Source organism: Narcine bancroftii, chromosome 1, assembly GCF_036971445.1.
Source record: "Narcine bancroftii isolate sNarBan1 chromosome 1, sNarBan1.hap1, whole genome shotgun sequence".
NCBI classification, from domain to species: domain Eukaryota; kingdom Metazoa; phylum Chordata; class Chondrichthyes; order Torpediniformes; family Narcinidae; genus Narcine; species Narcine bancroftii.
The window spans coordinates 48,145,562-48,163,992 of record NC_091469.1 but is presented as its reverse complement, the minus strand read 5'-3'; the positions used below and the strand labels follow the sequence as shown (position 1 = coordinate 48,163,992).

Sequence of the window (18,431 nt, the reverse complement as noted above, 5' to 3'; positions counted from 1 at the left end):
GGAGATGGAGGAATTGAGGGAAGGGAATGGAATCCATACAGGTGACGGGAAGTGAAGAGGTGTAGTCGAGGTAGCTGTGGGAGTTGGGTTTGTAGAAGATGTTTGTCAAGAATTTGTCTCCTGAGATGGAGACAGAGAGAGGCCAAGGAAAGAGAAAGCATTGCTAGAGATGGACCAAGTAAATTTGAGGGCAGGTGGAAGTTGGCGGCAAAGTGAATGAAGTCAATGGGCACAATAGGCTGCATCAAAGTAGACGTTGATGTAGCGGAGGAAGAGTTGAGTTCCTCCAGCATTTCGGTGTGCTTTTAACTACAATCACAGCATCTGCAGACTTCCATGCTTCACAGTTGAGGGGCTTTGCCAGTGTAGGCTTGTAGCATGGATTGTTCCACGTAGCTAACAAAAAGGTAAGCTTAGCTGGTGCCCATGCAGGTACCCATGGATACTCCTTTAATCTAGAGAAAGTGGGATGTCAAAGGAGAAGTTATTGATGGTGAGGACATTCTCCCAGCCAAAGGAGGGTGGTGGTGGTTGGGTCTATTGTCCAGAAAGAAATAAAAGGGCTTTGAGGTCTTTGGTGTGAGGGATGGAGGTATATAGTGATTAGATGTTCATGGTAAACATGAGGTGAATGAGTTCAGGGAACTGGAAGTTGTTGAAGTTAACAAATTTTATCATCTAACATAGATATACTCTGCCTTTTCTATTTTAGATTCTTCGTCTTCCACATCCAGTCACTTTTGATTAGATTTTTGTATTTCAGGATACAAGATGCAGCTTAAAATTTAACAATTTTAATGTTTCTGAAAGTAGAAGCATTTGAGTGTATGTCTAATCATTGAATTGACATTAGGTAGAAATTGCATTCACAAGCTTAACCATTCTTGGTAAAATGGTTTCTAAATTAAAAAAAATAAAGCAAAAGTTCTTTGAATATTACCTTAGGTTACAAATTTTGAAAAGGATATAATAATTAATGAAATATCATTTTATCATCCTTAAAATATATTTACATCAAATTAATTTTATCGCAAGTCCTTAAGCTTCAAGCAGAAAATAATTCTGCATGAAATGAACTAAGGCCTATATCTCGTTCTCAATTATAAGTTTTTTCTGGCATTCCAACATCTAAAGACCTAAAGATGAGCACTCAGTGGCAAAAGGACAGCTTCTTCCCCGCTGCCATCAGATTCCTGAATAACCAATGAACCAAAGACACGGCCTTACTTTTTGTGCAGTATTATAGTTATTATTATTTTATTTTTTATAGTAATTTTGTAAGATGGTTATAATATATATGTCTGCACTATGAATCTGCCACAAAACACCGAATTTCATGACTTCTTCATGTCAATAAATCCTGATTCTGATCTTCTGGTGATTTCTTTGTCAAATCCATTCAAGTTACATAGTAGACTCAAACGCCTCTCTTGGAAAGACATTGAATCAAGGAAAACGTCAGATTACAATACATCATTTGTGATTTCCCCTTTGGCATTGCATTTCACTCTGCAGCAACACGCTATTACCCAGAATCAATGAAGCAAAGGAACCTTCACTCACAACTCCAAAGGGCAGCTCTTGGTGTAGAGGATCATGCGGCAGGAACTGGAGTGGTGCAGATGGAGGCAGGGTCGGTGGGTGGGGTGATGGAGGATAAGTGAAACCACTAACAGGAAGATGTTCTCCCAGTAACTCCACTTCATTCTCTATCCTTTGTAAAGGCTGAAAGGAGATGGGTAAAAATTATAAGTCATGGTGTTCTTGATTACGAGTCATGATGTTTTGCCATTTTAAAGCTTTTGAAATAATTTATTTCGGACCATTCAGGCAATCTTAGGCTTTGTGATTTGAGTGAAAATACAACATATCCTCATTTTATAAGTATAAATTTAATAACCAAACAGTGGAACATTAGGAAGGCCATTTAAAAAGCAAATAGATCCTTGGCTACATTAAATGTGGAAAACTGAGGAAGTTACACCAAACATGAAAAAAACATTTGTTAGACCACAACATGAGCATGATGTTCATTTCTCCACATCACAATTTACTTAATTACTCAGAAAGAACTTCTAAGAAATGCACTACTCTATTTGCAGAGGCGAGGGATTTCAGTCATAGCGAGAGACTGGAGAAGCTGAGCTGCAGAGCACAGAAAAAAAAAGAACAAAATTTAGTGGACGAGTTGGTGTAGTAAATAAAGAGAAATTGTAGAAGTGGCAGAAGTTCAGAAACCAGAAAAAAATTGCAATAGGTGGCCTGAGAATTATTTTCTTTTTGTTTTAAATACTACACTTTATTGGGAACTTGCATGCACATCCCAAAAGTTTACAGCTGAGTACAAGTTAGGAGAAAATTTGTAAGGCTTGCATATAGCAGGGTGGTACTAATCAGATACCTCTACCAAATAACTGACATAGCATGATGGGAAAAATGCCCACCTTAGACTAAAATTGAATAATATTGAAGGGAGCCAATTGGCATATAGCCTAAATCAGTTCTTTTGAAGATTTAGATATAACCCTGAGTTAGCTTTTAAACAAAGAACAATTTAAAAAAAAGTCTTACAGCTTTCCCACACAAATTAACCAATAAAACCCATATGTTTTTGGAGGATGCAAGATACTGAAGCACCCGGAGTAAACCCATGCAGATAGAGGGAGAACGTTAAAAACTCATTACAGATAGTGCCAGATTTGAACCCAGGTCACTGGTTTCATAATAACATTGTTCTAACCGCTATGCCAGTTGGAATAGCAAAAGCACAGGAACAGGCCCTTCAGCCCACCATATCGGTACTGACTAAGAGTTCAATCTAAGTGGTTCAATCTCCAGTCCACATCCCTCCATCCCTTGTCTGTTCATGCTCCTGTCTAAATGCTTCAAACTTGGTCATTACATCTGCTTCTAGCACCTGGCATTGTGTCACTCTCTGTATACAAACATTTGCTTCACATATCTCCTTTAAACTTCTCCCCTCTCATTTTCAACATTTGCCCTCCAGTATTTGACATTTCTATCCTGGGGGAAAAAAATGACAATTTACCCAATCTATGCCTCTCATAATTGTAAATATTTCCATCAGGTCTCCCCTCCAATGCTTCATAGAAAACAATCCAAGTTTTTCCAAAGTCTCTTAAAAGTTAATCCAGGCCACATATTGGTATATCTCTTCACATCCTTTCAGTAGGATGGCAACCAGAACTGCACTCAATACTTGAATGTGACATAACTAAGCAATGGCATGGATATATTCCAGTTTGCCTATCGTAGCAACAGGACTACGGCGGATGCCATCTCACTGGGTCTACACAAAATCCTGGAACACATAGACAGTAAAGGTGCATTCATCAGGATGCTATTTATCAATTGTAGTTCTGCATTTAACACCATCATCCCCTCAAAACTGATCAGCACTCTCCAAGTCCTGGGACACAACACCCCAATGTGTAAGTGGATCATGGATTTCATCACCTCCAGACCACAATCTGTGAAGATTGTTAAGAACATCTCCACAATGTCCATCAGTACCGGAGTACAATAGGGCTGCAGTCTTAGCCCTTTGCTCTACTCACTTTACACCTTCCACTGTGTTGTAACAATAACACCATCTTCAAATTTGCTGACAATACCATGGGACTGGATTGTATAAAGAAATGCGATGAGTCAGCATATAGGAGGGAAATTGAAAACTTGGTTGAATGGGGCACCAACAAAACCTTGCACTAAGGAGCTGATTGTTGACTTCAGGAAGGTAAAGTCAGAAGTATACAATCCAGTGATCATTGGGAGATCAGATGTGGAAATGGTGAGCAAATTTAAGTTCTTGGAAGTCACTATCTCGGAGGAACTTTCCTGAACCCAACGCACCAATGGCATCGTGAAGAAAGTACATCAGCACGTCTACTTCCTCAGGAGTTTGCGGAGGTTTGGTATGACACCAGAAACTCTGGCAAATTTCTACAGATATGTGATGGAAAGTGTGGTGACCAGCTGCATCAGTCTGGTATGGGGACACCAATACTTGAGTGTAAAGCCCTCCAAAAGGTACTGTACACAGACAAGGACATCAGAGGCAAAATGTTCCCCACTATCAAGAACATCTATAGGAAACGCTGCTGTCGGAGAGCAGCAGCAATCAACAAGGATCCACATTGTCCACCACACACTCTATTCTCGCCACTGCCATCAGGAAAGAGGGATAGGTGCCAAAAAACTAGCACCACTAGGTTCAGGAACAGCTGCTACCCCTCCACCATCGACTCCCCAACAACAAAGTCAATCAGAGACTCACTTAAGGACTCTTACTTGTGCACTTCATTGATTTTTAAAAATTCTCACTGTATTGCACAGTTTGTTCACATTCATTATTTGTTTGCAGTTCTTTATTTGTTTACATGCATAGTTATTTTTGCACTACCAATTAGTGGTAATTCTGCCTGGCCTGCAGCAAAAAGAATCTCAAAGTTGTATGTGATGTCACGTATGTACTCTAACAATAAGCTACAACATGACTTCTCAACTTTTATATTCAATGTCCCTAAAGATAAAGACAGGCATGCTGTTTGCCTTCTTTACCACCCTATCAATTTATGTGTTGGTGTTGCCACTTTCTGGGAACCTATGGATCTGCACTATGCCCTGAGGGTTCATACTAGAAAGAGTTCATCTCTCTGTTTCTAAATCTTTCTGCTTCTAAACACATATCTCAATTTTCCTGCCTTGTACAGCATATCCAACATGTATTTTTATTTCTATAAATGACCATGAAAAGGGAGATGGGTGTGGGATTGGTGGTGGATTAATGGGTCTATCAAACCATGGACCTATCCTCTAACTGCTCCATTTTCATTCCCAATTCTCACATCTCAGTCATACAGTGAGTTTGTTTTTTTTATCCTGATTGATACATTTAGATCAAGTTCTAGGGCAAAAACAGTGGCAAGATTTTTCTTTTCACTCTTACATCTAAACCCCTTTGTAATAAAACATAATATAGCACCTGTGCTCCTAATTGTTTGGTGCACAAGAACACCAAAGTCTCCCAGAAAACTCAGACATGTCCATTGATTTTCCTTATCTACCCTTTTTATAGCATTAAAAACCTTAGATCTGTCAAATACAAATTTTCATTTTATAACTGCTGACTCCATGACTTAAATAGTGGGGAACCTATGTCTAATAACAAATTCTTCTAACATGTTTCCTTATTTTTATGTCAAGCTAATTATCATAGTATCATTTTCTCTTTTCTTCAATAATTAAGTTTTGCTGTCTTCCAATTAGGAACCATTTTAAAATCAAAAGTATCTCCACGAATGTCTCTTAAAAGGTGAGGATGAGTCATTAAATCCAGGGAAAATACCTTTTTATGATCCCAATTTTGTTTGAAAGTTGAGTAAATGGTCTAGGAAAAGAAAATTTGGTGTTCAAAATATGATTAATAATATGATTTCTTCAGGAAAAAACATTAAAAATGTATAAATAAATTAATGACCACCACCACCACCTCCTCCCCTCAAAGTTTGTAAGTTGTGGCGGAGATTCTTGGGAAACGTACATGAAGTAGTATCAAGGAATTGCAGGAAAATCAGAAAAGAGGTGAAAACTGAGCATCTAGAAAGTAACAAACAAGGTAGTGATGTTCATCTCGATTCTGATCATGAAAATAATACTTGAGTTTTGCTTTCAAAACAATTCAAATATGACATTTAAAAGAAAGTGGACAGAATTGGTACTTTTATCATTTTATATCTTCATTTACAACTAAAATCATAATTTTTAAAGATTTCATGGGAATATGAAAAAGAGCAATATTGAGAAGGATGCTTTTTCTAAAAAGGTTTGGTGTGAACTCAGTTTGGAGGCATTGTAATTGGAAACACCATTTAGCATGAAGAGGAAAACAGATGTTGACCAAAAAGGACCCTAGATGAGCTGTATAAGTTATGTCAGTCTTGATTAATTGCAGCAGGGGCTTGGCTTTGAATTACACTTTACCACAAGGTCACTGGTACAGGTAAAACTGCATCTCACTAAAAAGTCCAACAGTTAAATTCAGGAGAAAAAGAAAAATGAACAATGAAGTTGTGCTATCTCCTTGCAACATCAAACTTCATTTCATAGTTACTGGCAAATGAATAAAGATAATTAAGTAACATACACTTCATGTATTAGCAGAAGTGTCAATGAAAACTTAGAGACTGAACATGGTGGTGAGTACCATTTTCAGTTGGTGTTGCCGTATTGTAACTCTCCCAGTCACAGAACAAAACATCTGAATAATTCTTTTGTCACAAATGTTCAAATATCACTTACCGATCGTGACTGTTGTGTTTGGAAAGGAACAAACTGACCCGGAGGTGGCACGTGTGGATGATGATGGGGTGACAGATGTGGAGGGTGCAATATAAAGGGATCACTTGAGATAAGAGGAGGAAATGCAGCATACGAAACTGGAAGATGTTGTACAGAACAGGCTTGGAGCATCTGAAGGGGAAATAAAACATTTCAAACCATTATCATTACAAAGAAATAGAATCATAAAGCATGGAAACAGTCGATTAGGTCCATCACCTCCTCCTCCACCCCAAACTGATCCCAGTATTTTCTGTGCGGAGGCAATTCAAATGTTTGTCTAGTCACTTCTCAAAGGCAGTCAGTTCATTGTGCTCCACTACTTCAGGATTCATCTCTTCTCAGAGCTTTTGGTATGACTGGGACAAAATAATTATTAACTACAAATACATTCAATCTTAAAAAAACACCCTTTTCTCTGCAGGATCCATTTCATTTTTAACTTTTTTTTTTAAGAACTCATACATGTATGAAGGTGTTCAAGGACTCAGATGAGGTTGTGAATTATTACACCAGGGCTGTCACAGACTTTATCAAATCATTCAAGGTTTTCCCCAACCAGAACCTGCTGAGAGCCAGATCACAGGCATTTAAATCCAGAGATCCAGATTAGTACAATAGACAACAGACAATAGGAGCTGCTTTGGCCCGTCGAGCCAGCACCGCCATTTTACAGATCATGGCTGATCACTACCATCAGTACCCCTTTCCAGCCTTATCCTCATAACCCTTAACTCCTTTGCCCACTAGAGTCTTATCTAACTCTCTTTTGAACATAATCAGCGAATCTGCCTCTACCACCCTCTGTGGCAGAGCATTCCACAGATTCACACTTCTCTGGGTAAAAAAATGTTTTCTCATCTCCGTCCTAAAGGGCCTACCCTGTATTCTTAAATTATGCCCTCTAGTCCTCGTCTCCCCCATCATTGGGAACAAGTAATCCGACTTCACCCTGTTTATCCCCCTGATAATTTTGTATACCTCAATCATGTCCCCCCTCATCCTTCTAAACTCCATCGGATACAAGTCCAGTTTTTCTAGCCTTTTAGCATATGTCAACTCCGCCATCCCTGGAACTAACCTTGTAAATCTGCGCTGCACACCCTCTATAGCTAGTATGTCCTTCCTCAAGATTGGAGACCAGAACTGGACGCAATACTCCAGGTGGGGTCTCACCAGGGCCCTGTACAACTGCAGAAGGGCGTCTCTGTTCCTATACTCCAGGAGAAGTACAGGAGAAGGGGGTGGTACAACCTGTGGAAAGCCATCTCCCAGGTGAAGTAGAGTTTCTAGATGAAAATGGGAACAATGAAGGATACCCCAAAGCTTTGGCAGGGCCTAAATGAAGTAAACCAAATCTGGAGCAGCAGGAAATGCCAAAGCTTCACTCCCAGTTGAACTCAATGCCTTCTACACCCGATTCAACTACAAAAACAAGAAAAATCCACCACTGTGAACCTCCATGTGAGGATGATGTGCAGGCTGCCTTCAGGAGAGCATCCAGTCTGGACGGAGTACTTGCCCAAGAATTAAAAAACTGTGCTGACCAACTTGCAGACAGGATAATGTTGTCCACTAAATACGAATGAACACCCAGGAACTTGCTGTGTGTTGCATGCTGGAATATGCTGACCAACTTGCCAATGTATTCAAGGGTATCTTCAACATATAACTTCAGCAGGACGTGATACTACCTGTTTCAAACAAGCATCAATTGTATTGTTGCCCAAGAAGAATGTGGTAACCTGCCGAAATGACTGACCAGTGCCAGTCACATCAACAGTGAAAAAGTATTCTGAAAGGCTGGAGCTGAATCAGCTCCTGTCTGAGTGGCGACATGGATCCGCTACAATTCACCTACCAATGCAACAGGTCTATGGCAGATGCTATCTCACTTGCTCTACACAAAGCCTTGGAACACCTAGACACCATCAGATTCTTAAACAACAAACTCAATCAGGGACTTATTTAAGGATTCTTACTTTTGCACTTTATTCTTTCTGTATTGAACAGTCAGTTTGTTTACATTTCTTCATTTGTTTACATGTTTAAGTTGAGTACAGTTCTTTTGCACTACCAATAAGTAGTAATTCTGCTTGCCCACAGGAAAAAAGAATCTCAGGGTTGTATGAGATGTCATGCATGCACTCTGACAATAAATCTGAAATCTATTTGTTGTTATTTCTAATGCTTTATGAACTTTTTACTTTATATTTCTGCAATGTCTCTCCCCCCTACCTCAACCCCGCCCTCAACTCTCAAAAACAGATTTTTTTTAAATTATAATTTTTAAAATCTTAATCAACCCTCTTCAAATTATCGATTTTAATCCATTATTTATCCTTGTTGTCCCTGCAGTCCTGTGTTCCAGTCATTCTTCTGATTATTGGATAGGTGGAAGCCAAATACCATTCCTGGACGATGGCAGAAGGGTAAAAGGCAACAAAAGAGCAACATCATGAAATGAAGAGTGCTGATGTGGAAGGAGTTAGAAAGAAATTCTCCTTTAGATTAGAAAGAAACTGACATTGAAATACATGAGTGCAGAAGGTTCATGGACATTGCTTCTTCCCAAGGGCAGTGAGAACGCTGAACAACCAAAGGAACTGCTCACACTAACTATCCAAAACTCTCATTTGTACAAAACAATATTTTTTTATATATATAGATACAATACTTGCCCTGCATATGTATTAATTGTCTGTATGTGCATTATGTCTGGTTGTGTGTCTGCATGTTTCGCACCAAGCACCAGAGAACTCTGTTTCGTCGGCTTGTACTTATACAATCAGATGACAATAAACTTGACTTGACTTGAGAGCCACTGGAAGCAGAAGGCTTATTACTTTGTACAGAGCAAAAGACCTGAGCTCAATTAAAATGATCACTTGTCTATGTCTATGATTTGAACATTTAAAAAAAATTAAAGACGTTACAATAAATCTGATTCTTACACAGGGCCTGATTTTTGAAGTGATGTAACTAATGAATGCTCCAATTTTCTTGGAGGTAATGGTGTCCATGTTTATCAACACTGTTGCAATTTTCAAGGTTAGGTGTTAAGGAGTGACTGGTTGCAGACAATGCAGTGTACAGATGGTACTAGCAGATAAATATTTATCCCTTATGATTTTAGAACCCTATGTTGATTCACTGTCCCTTCCAATGGCTGCTTACATTTTAAGCTGTTTTGGAAGTGCTGATGTCATTCGGTATTAACACAATGCTTCTGGAGATGGTTTCATGTCTTCAACCTGCAACTCAAACCCTGCCAAATGATGGGCAAACATTGCTAACATTTATTACCGTTTGTAGTGTGAGGTACTGCAAGCGACTGGGAACATTAGTCAGTTGCCAGAGTGATGCTCCAGATCATCTCTCATTCCCAAATGCCCTGTTACTGCTGGAAATAGAGGATCTGTTGGAATAAAATTTTGGCCCACAAACTTTGCAACTTAAAAGTAACAAATCTCAGTAAGAAGTTCTGACCTAGAAAATGATCTTGATACAACACCCAGCAGTTCTCTACAATATTTTGCAGGCAAAATGTTTTGAATTTGTTACTGATTCATAAAGCAAGTACCAAAACAAATTTTTCCATGAAAATCAACGTTTTCTACTTATCTTGTTCTATTTCTTCATCATTAGTATTAACGACAACAGCTATACTAACCGGAGGAGGTACACTGCAGACAGGATAATGTTGTCCACTAAATACGACTGAACACCCAGGAACTTGCTGTGTGTTGCATGCTGGAATATGCTGTCCTGTGCAAAGTGGGATACCATGTGGTGCTACAGTAGTAACAGTATATGAGACAGGGACAGTGCCCTGATGAATCTGCACATTAAAAAACAACACAGAAATGGTTAATATTCAAACAATGGACAAATTATTCATTGTACAATACACTTGCTGAAACTTGAAAATTATTTCCTGTGATCTCAGTAAATTGGTCACAGGCCTTGTAGTATAAATATAATTTGCACCTGGGTAAAACAGCACACACTTTTTATTTGAACTACTTTTTATGACTTAATTTAAGTGAAGTCAGTTGGTGTAGATCTCATGACAAAGTCTGCTAAAACATGTGTGTCACATTCTATTTGGTCCAACAAAATATGTACATGGCCTTAATTAAACTGATAATGCACGCACATTTACCAGCTTTACAGCCAAAGTTGACAATGAAACAAACATACAATTTATTAAGAGAGAAACTGAGTTAATTAGATTCAATAAGATCCAAATTGTCCGAGATGGTCCAACTCAATTTGTAATGGACACCGAGTTAATTTGTTCAATGAGTCACACACACTCGGGTAAAGTCTACTCAAAACATTCAAGTTTTACTGTTGTTCAGAAGTGCGAATCATTTTGCACTCAAATCAAAGCTGAAGTGAAAGTGCCTTCCAGACCATGTATAGTTGGGTCATCATCCACTTTCAGATAAAGTCATTTTTATTTTTGAAAATCCAATTCCATTTTTATTTCCATTAATTTTTCACTACTTGATAGCTTCTACTGTAATATAAAGAATTTGGCTTTCTAGCAATAATTAGGGAAGTAGATTTTGAAAATTATTCAGACTTGGATGGATTCAGCAGCTTAACTTGGACAATAATGGCATTTTTCCTCATTCATCAATCCCCACAATTAGGATTTGTCAGCACCTGCTTTGAAGGCTGGAGGAGGATGGTGTGAAGGAAAAGTGGGGCACGTCAGTGCTTTCATCCACTGGAGTTTAGAAGAGCAGGAGGAACTGAAACATAAAAAATCCTGAAGGATTTTGAGAGGAAGTTTCCTCTTATGGATCAATCTAGAAATCTGAATCTCTATTTAGATGTAATGGGTCATTTGTTTCAGACCAAAATGAGACAAATCTCAGGGCTAAGAGTCTTGGAATACTGTTTGAGAATTTTAAGGTATTGGTGGATATGTTCTTGATAAGAAAGAGGGCAACAGTAAAGGGAAATGTGGAGTTGCTGTTACAATCATATTAGCCACAATCTTACAAAATGGTGGAGCTTATTCCTCCTCCTAGTTCTTATGCTTGTAAATTATCTGGGGTAGAGCAGCACAACTATTCTATGCATGTGATTAATCTTACTGTCATGGACCTTTTGTCCAACATGTCCATGCTGAACAAGCTAGTCCAATTTGGCTGCACTTGGCCCATCTACCTCTAAACCCTTTCTACTGTGTATCTATCTAAATGCCTTTTGAACATTACAACTGTCCCCGCTTCCATCACTTCCCCTGGCAGCTTGTTTCAGATACCCACCAACCTCTGTGTGAAAGTGCCCCTTAGGTCCCCTTTAAATCTTTCCCCTCTCACCTTAAATCCATGCCCTTCAATTTTATATTCAACTACTCGGGGGGGGGGGGGGGGTTAAATCAATAACTATTTTCCTTATTTATGGTCCTCGTGATTTTACAATTATCTACAAGGTCAGCCTGCAGCTGACGTGGACTTTTTACCCCCTCCATAAATCTTCGTCCGCGAAGCCAAGCCAAAGAAGAAGACAAGGTCTCCTTCTTAACTTTCTATTTGCCTGGGAGAAAACTCCCAACCTATCCAGTCTCTTATAATTAGAGTGTGCCAACTTTACCATCACTTTTTGCCTTTATCATTACTTTCATACTACTATGTACCTGTGGCCTCAAGTCTCTTTCTTCTACAAGATCCCTATGACCTGACCATTCACTGTGCAAGCCCTGCCCTGGTTTAACCTTCCAAAGTGAAATCCCTCTCAGTTGTCAAAGTAAAACACCAGATTCCATTCCTTGGCTCACTTTCCCAGTAGATCCTAAATATTGAACTGTATTTAGCTTGCATTCTCAATTGCATCTAAAATCCCTTTCACAATAGTTGGCAACAGTATTCAAGAAATTTGTTTCTTTTTCTTATTATTTAATTTAGTAATGAAACTTACTTCGTCTCATCTTAATTTTCTCTGGAAAAAAATTGCCCGCATAGTGCTTAATAAATCCCTTATACAATATTTTGAGCAAATATGCAAAATTTTGAAAGTTATCAGGAAGTGAACTTTAAAAAAAAACCACTTCATACTGGCCTATCAAGATAAGAGTTAGGTCTTGTGTTTCACCCTCCAATTGTTTTTGATGTTGGCTATGGGAGCACTCTCACTTCAGGTGAACAGTTAGTTCAGGGTTCACATCACATTCCACAGGCAAAAAATATGGAGGACATTATTGTGCAGTAGGAAGAGTGCAATATTGATGAAAGTGCTGTCAATCAGATTAGATCTCATATCTACATGAATATAAAAGATCCCATAGCATCACTGCGAAGTTCAGCAAGGGAAATACATTGGTTCCTTCCCAATAATTATTCCACCCCAAAAAAGAAAAACTGGATCATTAAAAAAAAAATAATCTGAATAGTTATAAATTGTTGTTTGTGGGTTAATGTTGAGGACCATTTCCTACAACACAATAATGAATCACTTCAATGACTGCAATCGATTTTAAAATGGCCAGATAGAGACATCCAAAGCATACCTCGATGGTGCACATTTGGCTATTGAATGCTTCTTCCTAGCATGCCACGATGAGTCACACGGTATCTCCACTTTCCTCTTCCTTAACTAAACCTATCTGAACTTGGTCTCCAGTCTTCACCTGTTCCACAAGGCCACAGAGTGTTCACTCAGAATGATTGCCTTGTCAGCCTGTTTTTCATGATTCCAGGTTTACCAGCAATGACAACTTCAGTTTAAAAGGTACGAATTTACTAGGTGGACTCTACAAGACTGGCTGAGTTCCTCCAGCATTTCTGAGTTTTTACTACAATCACAATGTCTGCACACTTTCCTGTTTAAAGTTAGTTAAATTCTCTTATTACTTGCTTTAATATTTTTAATTGTTTAAAAGTATTTTCAAGTGGGCAAGAGCTTTAATTTTACTTGTTAAAATTAATTTATTTTAAACTGTTAATTTTCGCAGTTCTTGAATGCATGATTCAGAAATGTAGTCCATGTCAGAATTAGGACTGTACAAGAACATAAGGAAATAAGAGTAGAAGGCTCCTTTAAGCTTGCCTCTTCATTCAATATGATAATTGGCAACAACCTATGTTGGCCTCAACTCCTCATTTTATCTGTTCCCCATAATGTTCAATTCCTCAGTTTCTCAAATTCATATATTTCCACTGTAAATATATCTAATGATGTGACCTCCACCATTCTCGCAGGCAGAGAATTCTAGAGTTCACTATCCTTTGATGGAAATTTCTATGCACCTCACCAAGTCAGAAGGAAAAAGGTTTTCAGCCATTTTGCAGGGAGACTTGTTCAAATTGCAGCTGATTCAAATCAATCTAATGCCCTCAATCAAAGCAGAAATTTCTATTTTGTTGGTCATGTTAGATGCAAATCTTGGAGAGAAGTTAAAGTGCATTTTTCCCCACAAAATGTCAAGTTTTTGCAAGTAAATTTGCAACCCCATTTTAATAAAAAGTTTACATTAAAGATTTACATTCTCCTGTCATTTCACAATTTATCAGAAGTTGATTAGATTGATCATAGTTAGACTATTTTCTAATCATCTGCTTTCACAATCATCCTTGTGCCAAAGATGCTTTAAGTACAGGTGTCTAACCTTTTATCCTGGATCCTGAAAATCGGCAACCTCCAAAAACCTGCGCATTTTTCGGTAGATGACATATGCTCATCAAAGATGGAGTTTGGCACCAAATATGACCTGGCACAACCCTAGCTCAACTCCTGTGTATCTCGTCGTATTCTGTTACTTTATAAGTGCCTCCCAACCACCTATACAGACTCCCTCCCGTCCAATGTCACGGTGCTTTCAGTTGGCCTGGCAGTGGATCAATGGCTGTCGACTATACCCATAATCCCCCACGCAGCTGAAACCGCACTACCGGTGCCAGGGCAGGTGAACCGAGAAGAGGGCTGCTGTTCCGGTGCTGGTACAGTGGGGGGGGGGGAGGGGGAGGGGAGAGAGAGAGAGAGAGAGAGAGAGATAGCAGCGCGACTCAGGCAGAGGGGTGGGAGAGAGACGGCAGCGTGGCTCAGGTGGAGGGATGGGGAGAGAGATGGGAGCATGGCTTGGGTGGGCGAGATAGCAGCATGACTCAGGAGAGTGAGGGGGAGAGACGAAAGCGCAACTAGGGCGGGCAAGGGGGAGAGACAGCAGTGTGACTTGGGCGGGCAAGGAGGGGTGAGACGGCTGCACAACTCTGGCTGGCGTGGTGGGGGTAGGAGAAGACGGCAGTGTGACTCGGATGGCTTTAAAGGAATGGAAATTAAAATGATTTCAAAATCCGAAAGATTCCGAACAATGGCAAGTATCCTGTACTGATGATCCCGGATAAAAGGTTAGACACCTGTACAAGATCTAACTACAGAGTAAATAGGGATTAAAATTCTTATCCTGTTGTTAGTTTAGCACCATAAATTACTTTGATTATTTCTGATTTATTCATGAAATCCTTTCAAAGAGGATTTAAAGTGAACCATTTTGCAACATCACTCTGCCTTTCCTTTTTCTATTTTTCTCTCCAACTTCCCATAAAACTTATGTCTTCAATTTCAAATAATTAACTCCTTTAAAAATGATTATCGAATTTGTTTTTAAAATTGCTTGCGGCTGTCCTACCAAGCTGCTGCTCAAGAAACGCTCTTAACCACTTCCTTTTCTATTTTTGAGTGAAGTTAAACTTAAATATTAAGTACAGAAGGAATAGGTTGTGTGACCTTCATTCAACCTAGTTTGCCAGTTAAAGACACAGATGACCTGAACTTTGCCTCAGCTGCACCTTCTTGCCTGCTCACCATAACCCTCTATTTCCACGTGATCCAAAATCTATTTCAGCCTTCAAAGCTTTCGGGAGTGTAGAATTCCAAAAACCGTGACCCTGCGACAGAAGAAATTTCCTCTCATCCATCACTTGAAAAGGTAGCTCCTTAAATTGAAACAACATATAGTAGATGTGGATTCCTCCTCAAAGGAAGTTCTCCTTCGACATTTATAATCTCTCTAGCCATCCCACCAGAATTCTACATTTCAAAAGGATTACACCTCATTCTTCAAAGCTAACCTGCTCATACATGTCTCATAAAATGATCCTTTCACTCGAAAAAATAATCTACTGAATCTTCCCTAGTGCAGATATTCTCCATCAATAAGGAGACAACTGTACCCAGAATTCCTTACTTCTGTACTCTCTCACAGTTTGTAATGGAACAATTATTCCCTTGTACCTGCACAATAATTCTGTGTTAAACATACAAAGGGTTATTTGTTCATTTTTTAGGCATTACTGACAAGATCTGCAATTATTGCCCATTTCTATTTAACCATGAACGTGATTGTGAATCACTGTGAACCTCTGCAGTCCAGTGAAGTCCACAATTAAGATAGATGGGAAGTTCTAGGATTTAGAGAGTAATAACAAAAGAACAGTAAAATATTTGGCAGTTGATGAGAAACATGGTGTTGGCATGTGCCTGTTGCCCTTGACTTTGGCTGTAAAGATGATAGATTCTGAAGGATCTGGCAGTGTAAATAAGATATGCAAGTGCAATGCATTTTCCTGTGGCACATGCTTAATCCATTGAATGCCAATGATGGAGAGACTAAATGTTTGGCATAGATAAGATGCCAATTGAGCAGATGATATTGTGCTCTTTAAATGTTGCTGAAGGCAAGTGGGGAATTCACCATCATGCTCTTGACTTCTTCTTTCTTCTTCTTTGGCTTGGCTTCGCGGACGAAGATTTATGGAGGGGTATGTCCACGTCTGCTGCAGGCTCGTTGGTGACTGACAAGTCCGATGCGGGACAGGCAGGCACGGTTGCAAGGGAAAATGGGTGGGTTGGGGTTGGGTGTTGGGTTTTTCCTCCTTTGTCTGTTGTCAGTGAGGTGGGCTCTGCGGTCTTCTTCAAAGGAGGTTGCTGCCCGCCGAACTGTGAGGCGCCAAGATGCATGGTTGGAGGCGAGATCAGCCCACTGGCGGTGGTCAATGTGGCAGGCACCAAGAGATTTCTTTAAGCAGTCCTTGTACCTCTTTGGTGCACCTCTGTCTCGGTGGCCAGTGGAGAGCTCGCCATAGAACACGATCTTGGGAAGGCGATGGTCCCCCATTCTGGAGACGTGACCCACCCAGCGCAGTTGGGTCTTCAGTAGCATGGATTTGATGCTTGCGGACTCTTGACTAGTGCCTCATGAATGGCATAAAGGCTTTGAATCTTACTTTCCAAAGGAAACATGCTCATGCTGCTTTATTTGTTGAGAGGTTGTCGATGCAAACACTGCAAACATCAATCAACTTCTGCTGCTTGGACTTAGGTGTAAAGTTGTTGAAGGAACCCCTGCTGGCCTGAGGGTGGAATGATTGACCTTCAACAAATCCTGCATGAAATAGAACATCATCCTCATGAGGCCTTTCTAATTTTAACCAAAGTTCCCCAATCCTAGACTTGGTTAAAAGCAGTAACAGTATTAATTCTCAACCACAGGTTCATGGCAACAAAGGGATCTGGAGCCAGGAAGTCCCAGCAAAACACAAACTTAGCATCAGTGAGTAGGTTATTGGTGAGTAACTGTTACTTGATAGCACTGTTACTTTTTGGAATATTTTATTTAATCAACATAGACAAGATAATAACAATAAACAATAATAAATCACAATGTTACAGTATTAACAGGTACATGCTGAGAATATATAAAAGGAGGAAAAAACTAAAAAGGAACTAAACTAAAAGAACCCTAAAACCCTTCCCCCAAACTTATTCTAATCCAATAAATAAAATACATAACAACACTACTGCATATTGATTTGGATTGCATCAGATGACACTCAAGGATCCCAAAAATATCATAAAGTTATAATTAATTCAGGGAAAACCTCATTGGTCAGGAGGATTTAAAAAAAACTATATTTTTAATCTCATAATTTTTCCATACGGGCTCCTTTGTATAAATAAGGAATATTTATCCCTTAAATTATAAATATTATTTTCTAAAGGAATACAACCTTGAATCTCTGCATGCCATCTATTTAATGTTAATGAAACATCAGATATCCATGTTACAGCGATACATTTCCTTGCTATTCCTAACTGATTTAACTGAGAATCTGACAAAAGTAATTTAGGAGTAATACTTTCAAAATTTCCTAACAACAATAATTCAGGATTTAACGGAAAAGTCACACAAGTTATTCGTTGTAGAAACCCAAAACGAATTAACCTTCAAACAAGATCATGTAAAATGAAAAAAGGTTTGTAGCACTGCTAAAGGCAGAGCTGTTGAAATAAATGCTGTCCACACCAAGCAAGTAAACTATTTATTCAAACCACGGATGTTCCTTTATAGGGGAAGCAACAGGCTCATAGGAGTGACATCATAATGCTGCTGTGAGCCTGGCTACTTCCTTAGCAATGCGCTCCTGCAATATGGAACTTTTGCGTGGTGGGGGGAAGCTCCTATGCCCTGCTGCACTGGCTGTTCGCTACATCAATTTGGTCCGTCGGTTGTAGTCTCTTTGGGTGAGGTTTGGGAGATTGTCTTTGGACGGGTGCCCCCGTAGCCATAGTGTAGGGGCAGGGAAAGGCTCTGAACAGTCCAAGTGGGTTTTCTTGAGGCGGTTGACTATAAACTTGTCGTGCCTGCCTCCAATGTCTAGAGTATATACAACCCCCTCCATTCTCAGTACCTTGAAAGGCCCTTCGTAAGGGTGCTGCAGGGTTTGCCTCATCTTACAAAGACAAAGTCCACGCCTTTGAATTCTTGAGGGATGTGTCTGGTTGCCATCCTGTGGGTGGTGGAAGGATGTTGGAGTGGATAGGCGGTGTGGTTCCTCAGCCACTGTAGGCTGTCCAGGGCATTCAGTGGTGGTTCCGTGGAGCCAGAATGGACGACACCTGGGATGGAGAGTGGTGCGCTGTAGTCCATTTCCACCAATGAGGTGGGGAGGCCCTCTTTAGGTGCAGTGTAGATGCCCAGCAGGACCCATGGGAGTTCATCCATCTAGTTGGGCCCATGCAACCATTATTTGAGGGCTGCTTTTAGATAGCAGTGA

The 18,431-nt window shown here is 39.7% G+C and overlaps 1 protein-coding gene across 5 annotated transcripts in view; it reads right to left on the bottom strand.

Moving 5' to 3' along the window:
* LOC138757924 (E3 ubiquitin-protein ligase RNF38) overlaps positions 1-18,431 on the bottom strand; it is a 130,426-nt gene that overhangs the window by 32,578 nt on the left and 79,417 nt on the right. For 4 of the 5 annotated variants that reach the window (XM_069926080.1, XM_069926069.1, XM_069926088.1 and 1 more), the window contains exons 5-8: positions 10,034-10,201; positions 6,322-6,492; positions 5,369-5,410; positions 1,564-1,725 (exon numbers count right to left, since the gene is read on the bottom strand). In XM_069926080.1, coding sequence (XP_069782181.1) covers positions 1,564-1,725; positions 5,369-5,410; positions 6,322-6,492; positions 10,034-10,201 — 543 coding nt within the window. The remainder of the gene's footprint in view (positions 1-1,563; positions 1,726-5,368; positions 5,411-6,321; positions 6,493-10,033; positions 10,202-18,431) is intronic. The other variant, XM_069926075.1, reaches the window with a different exon arrangement.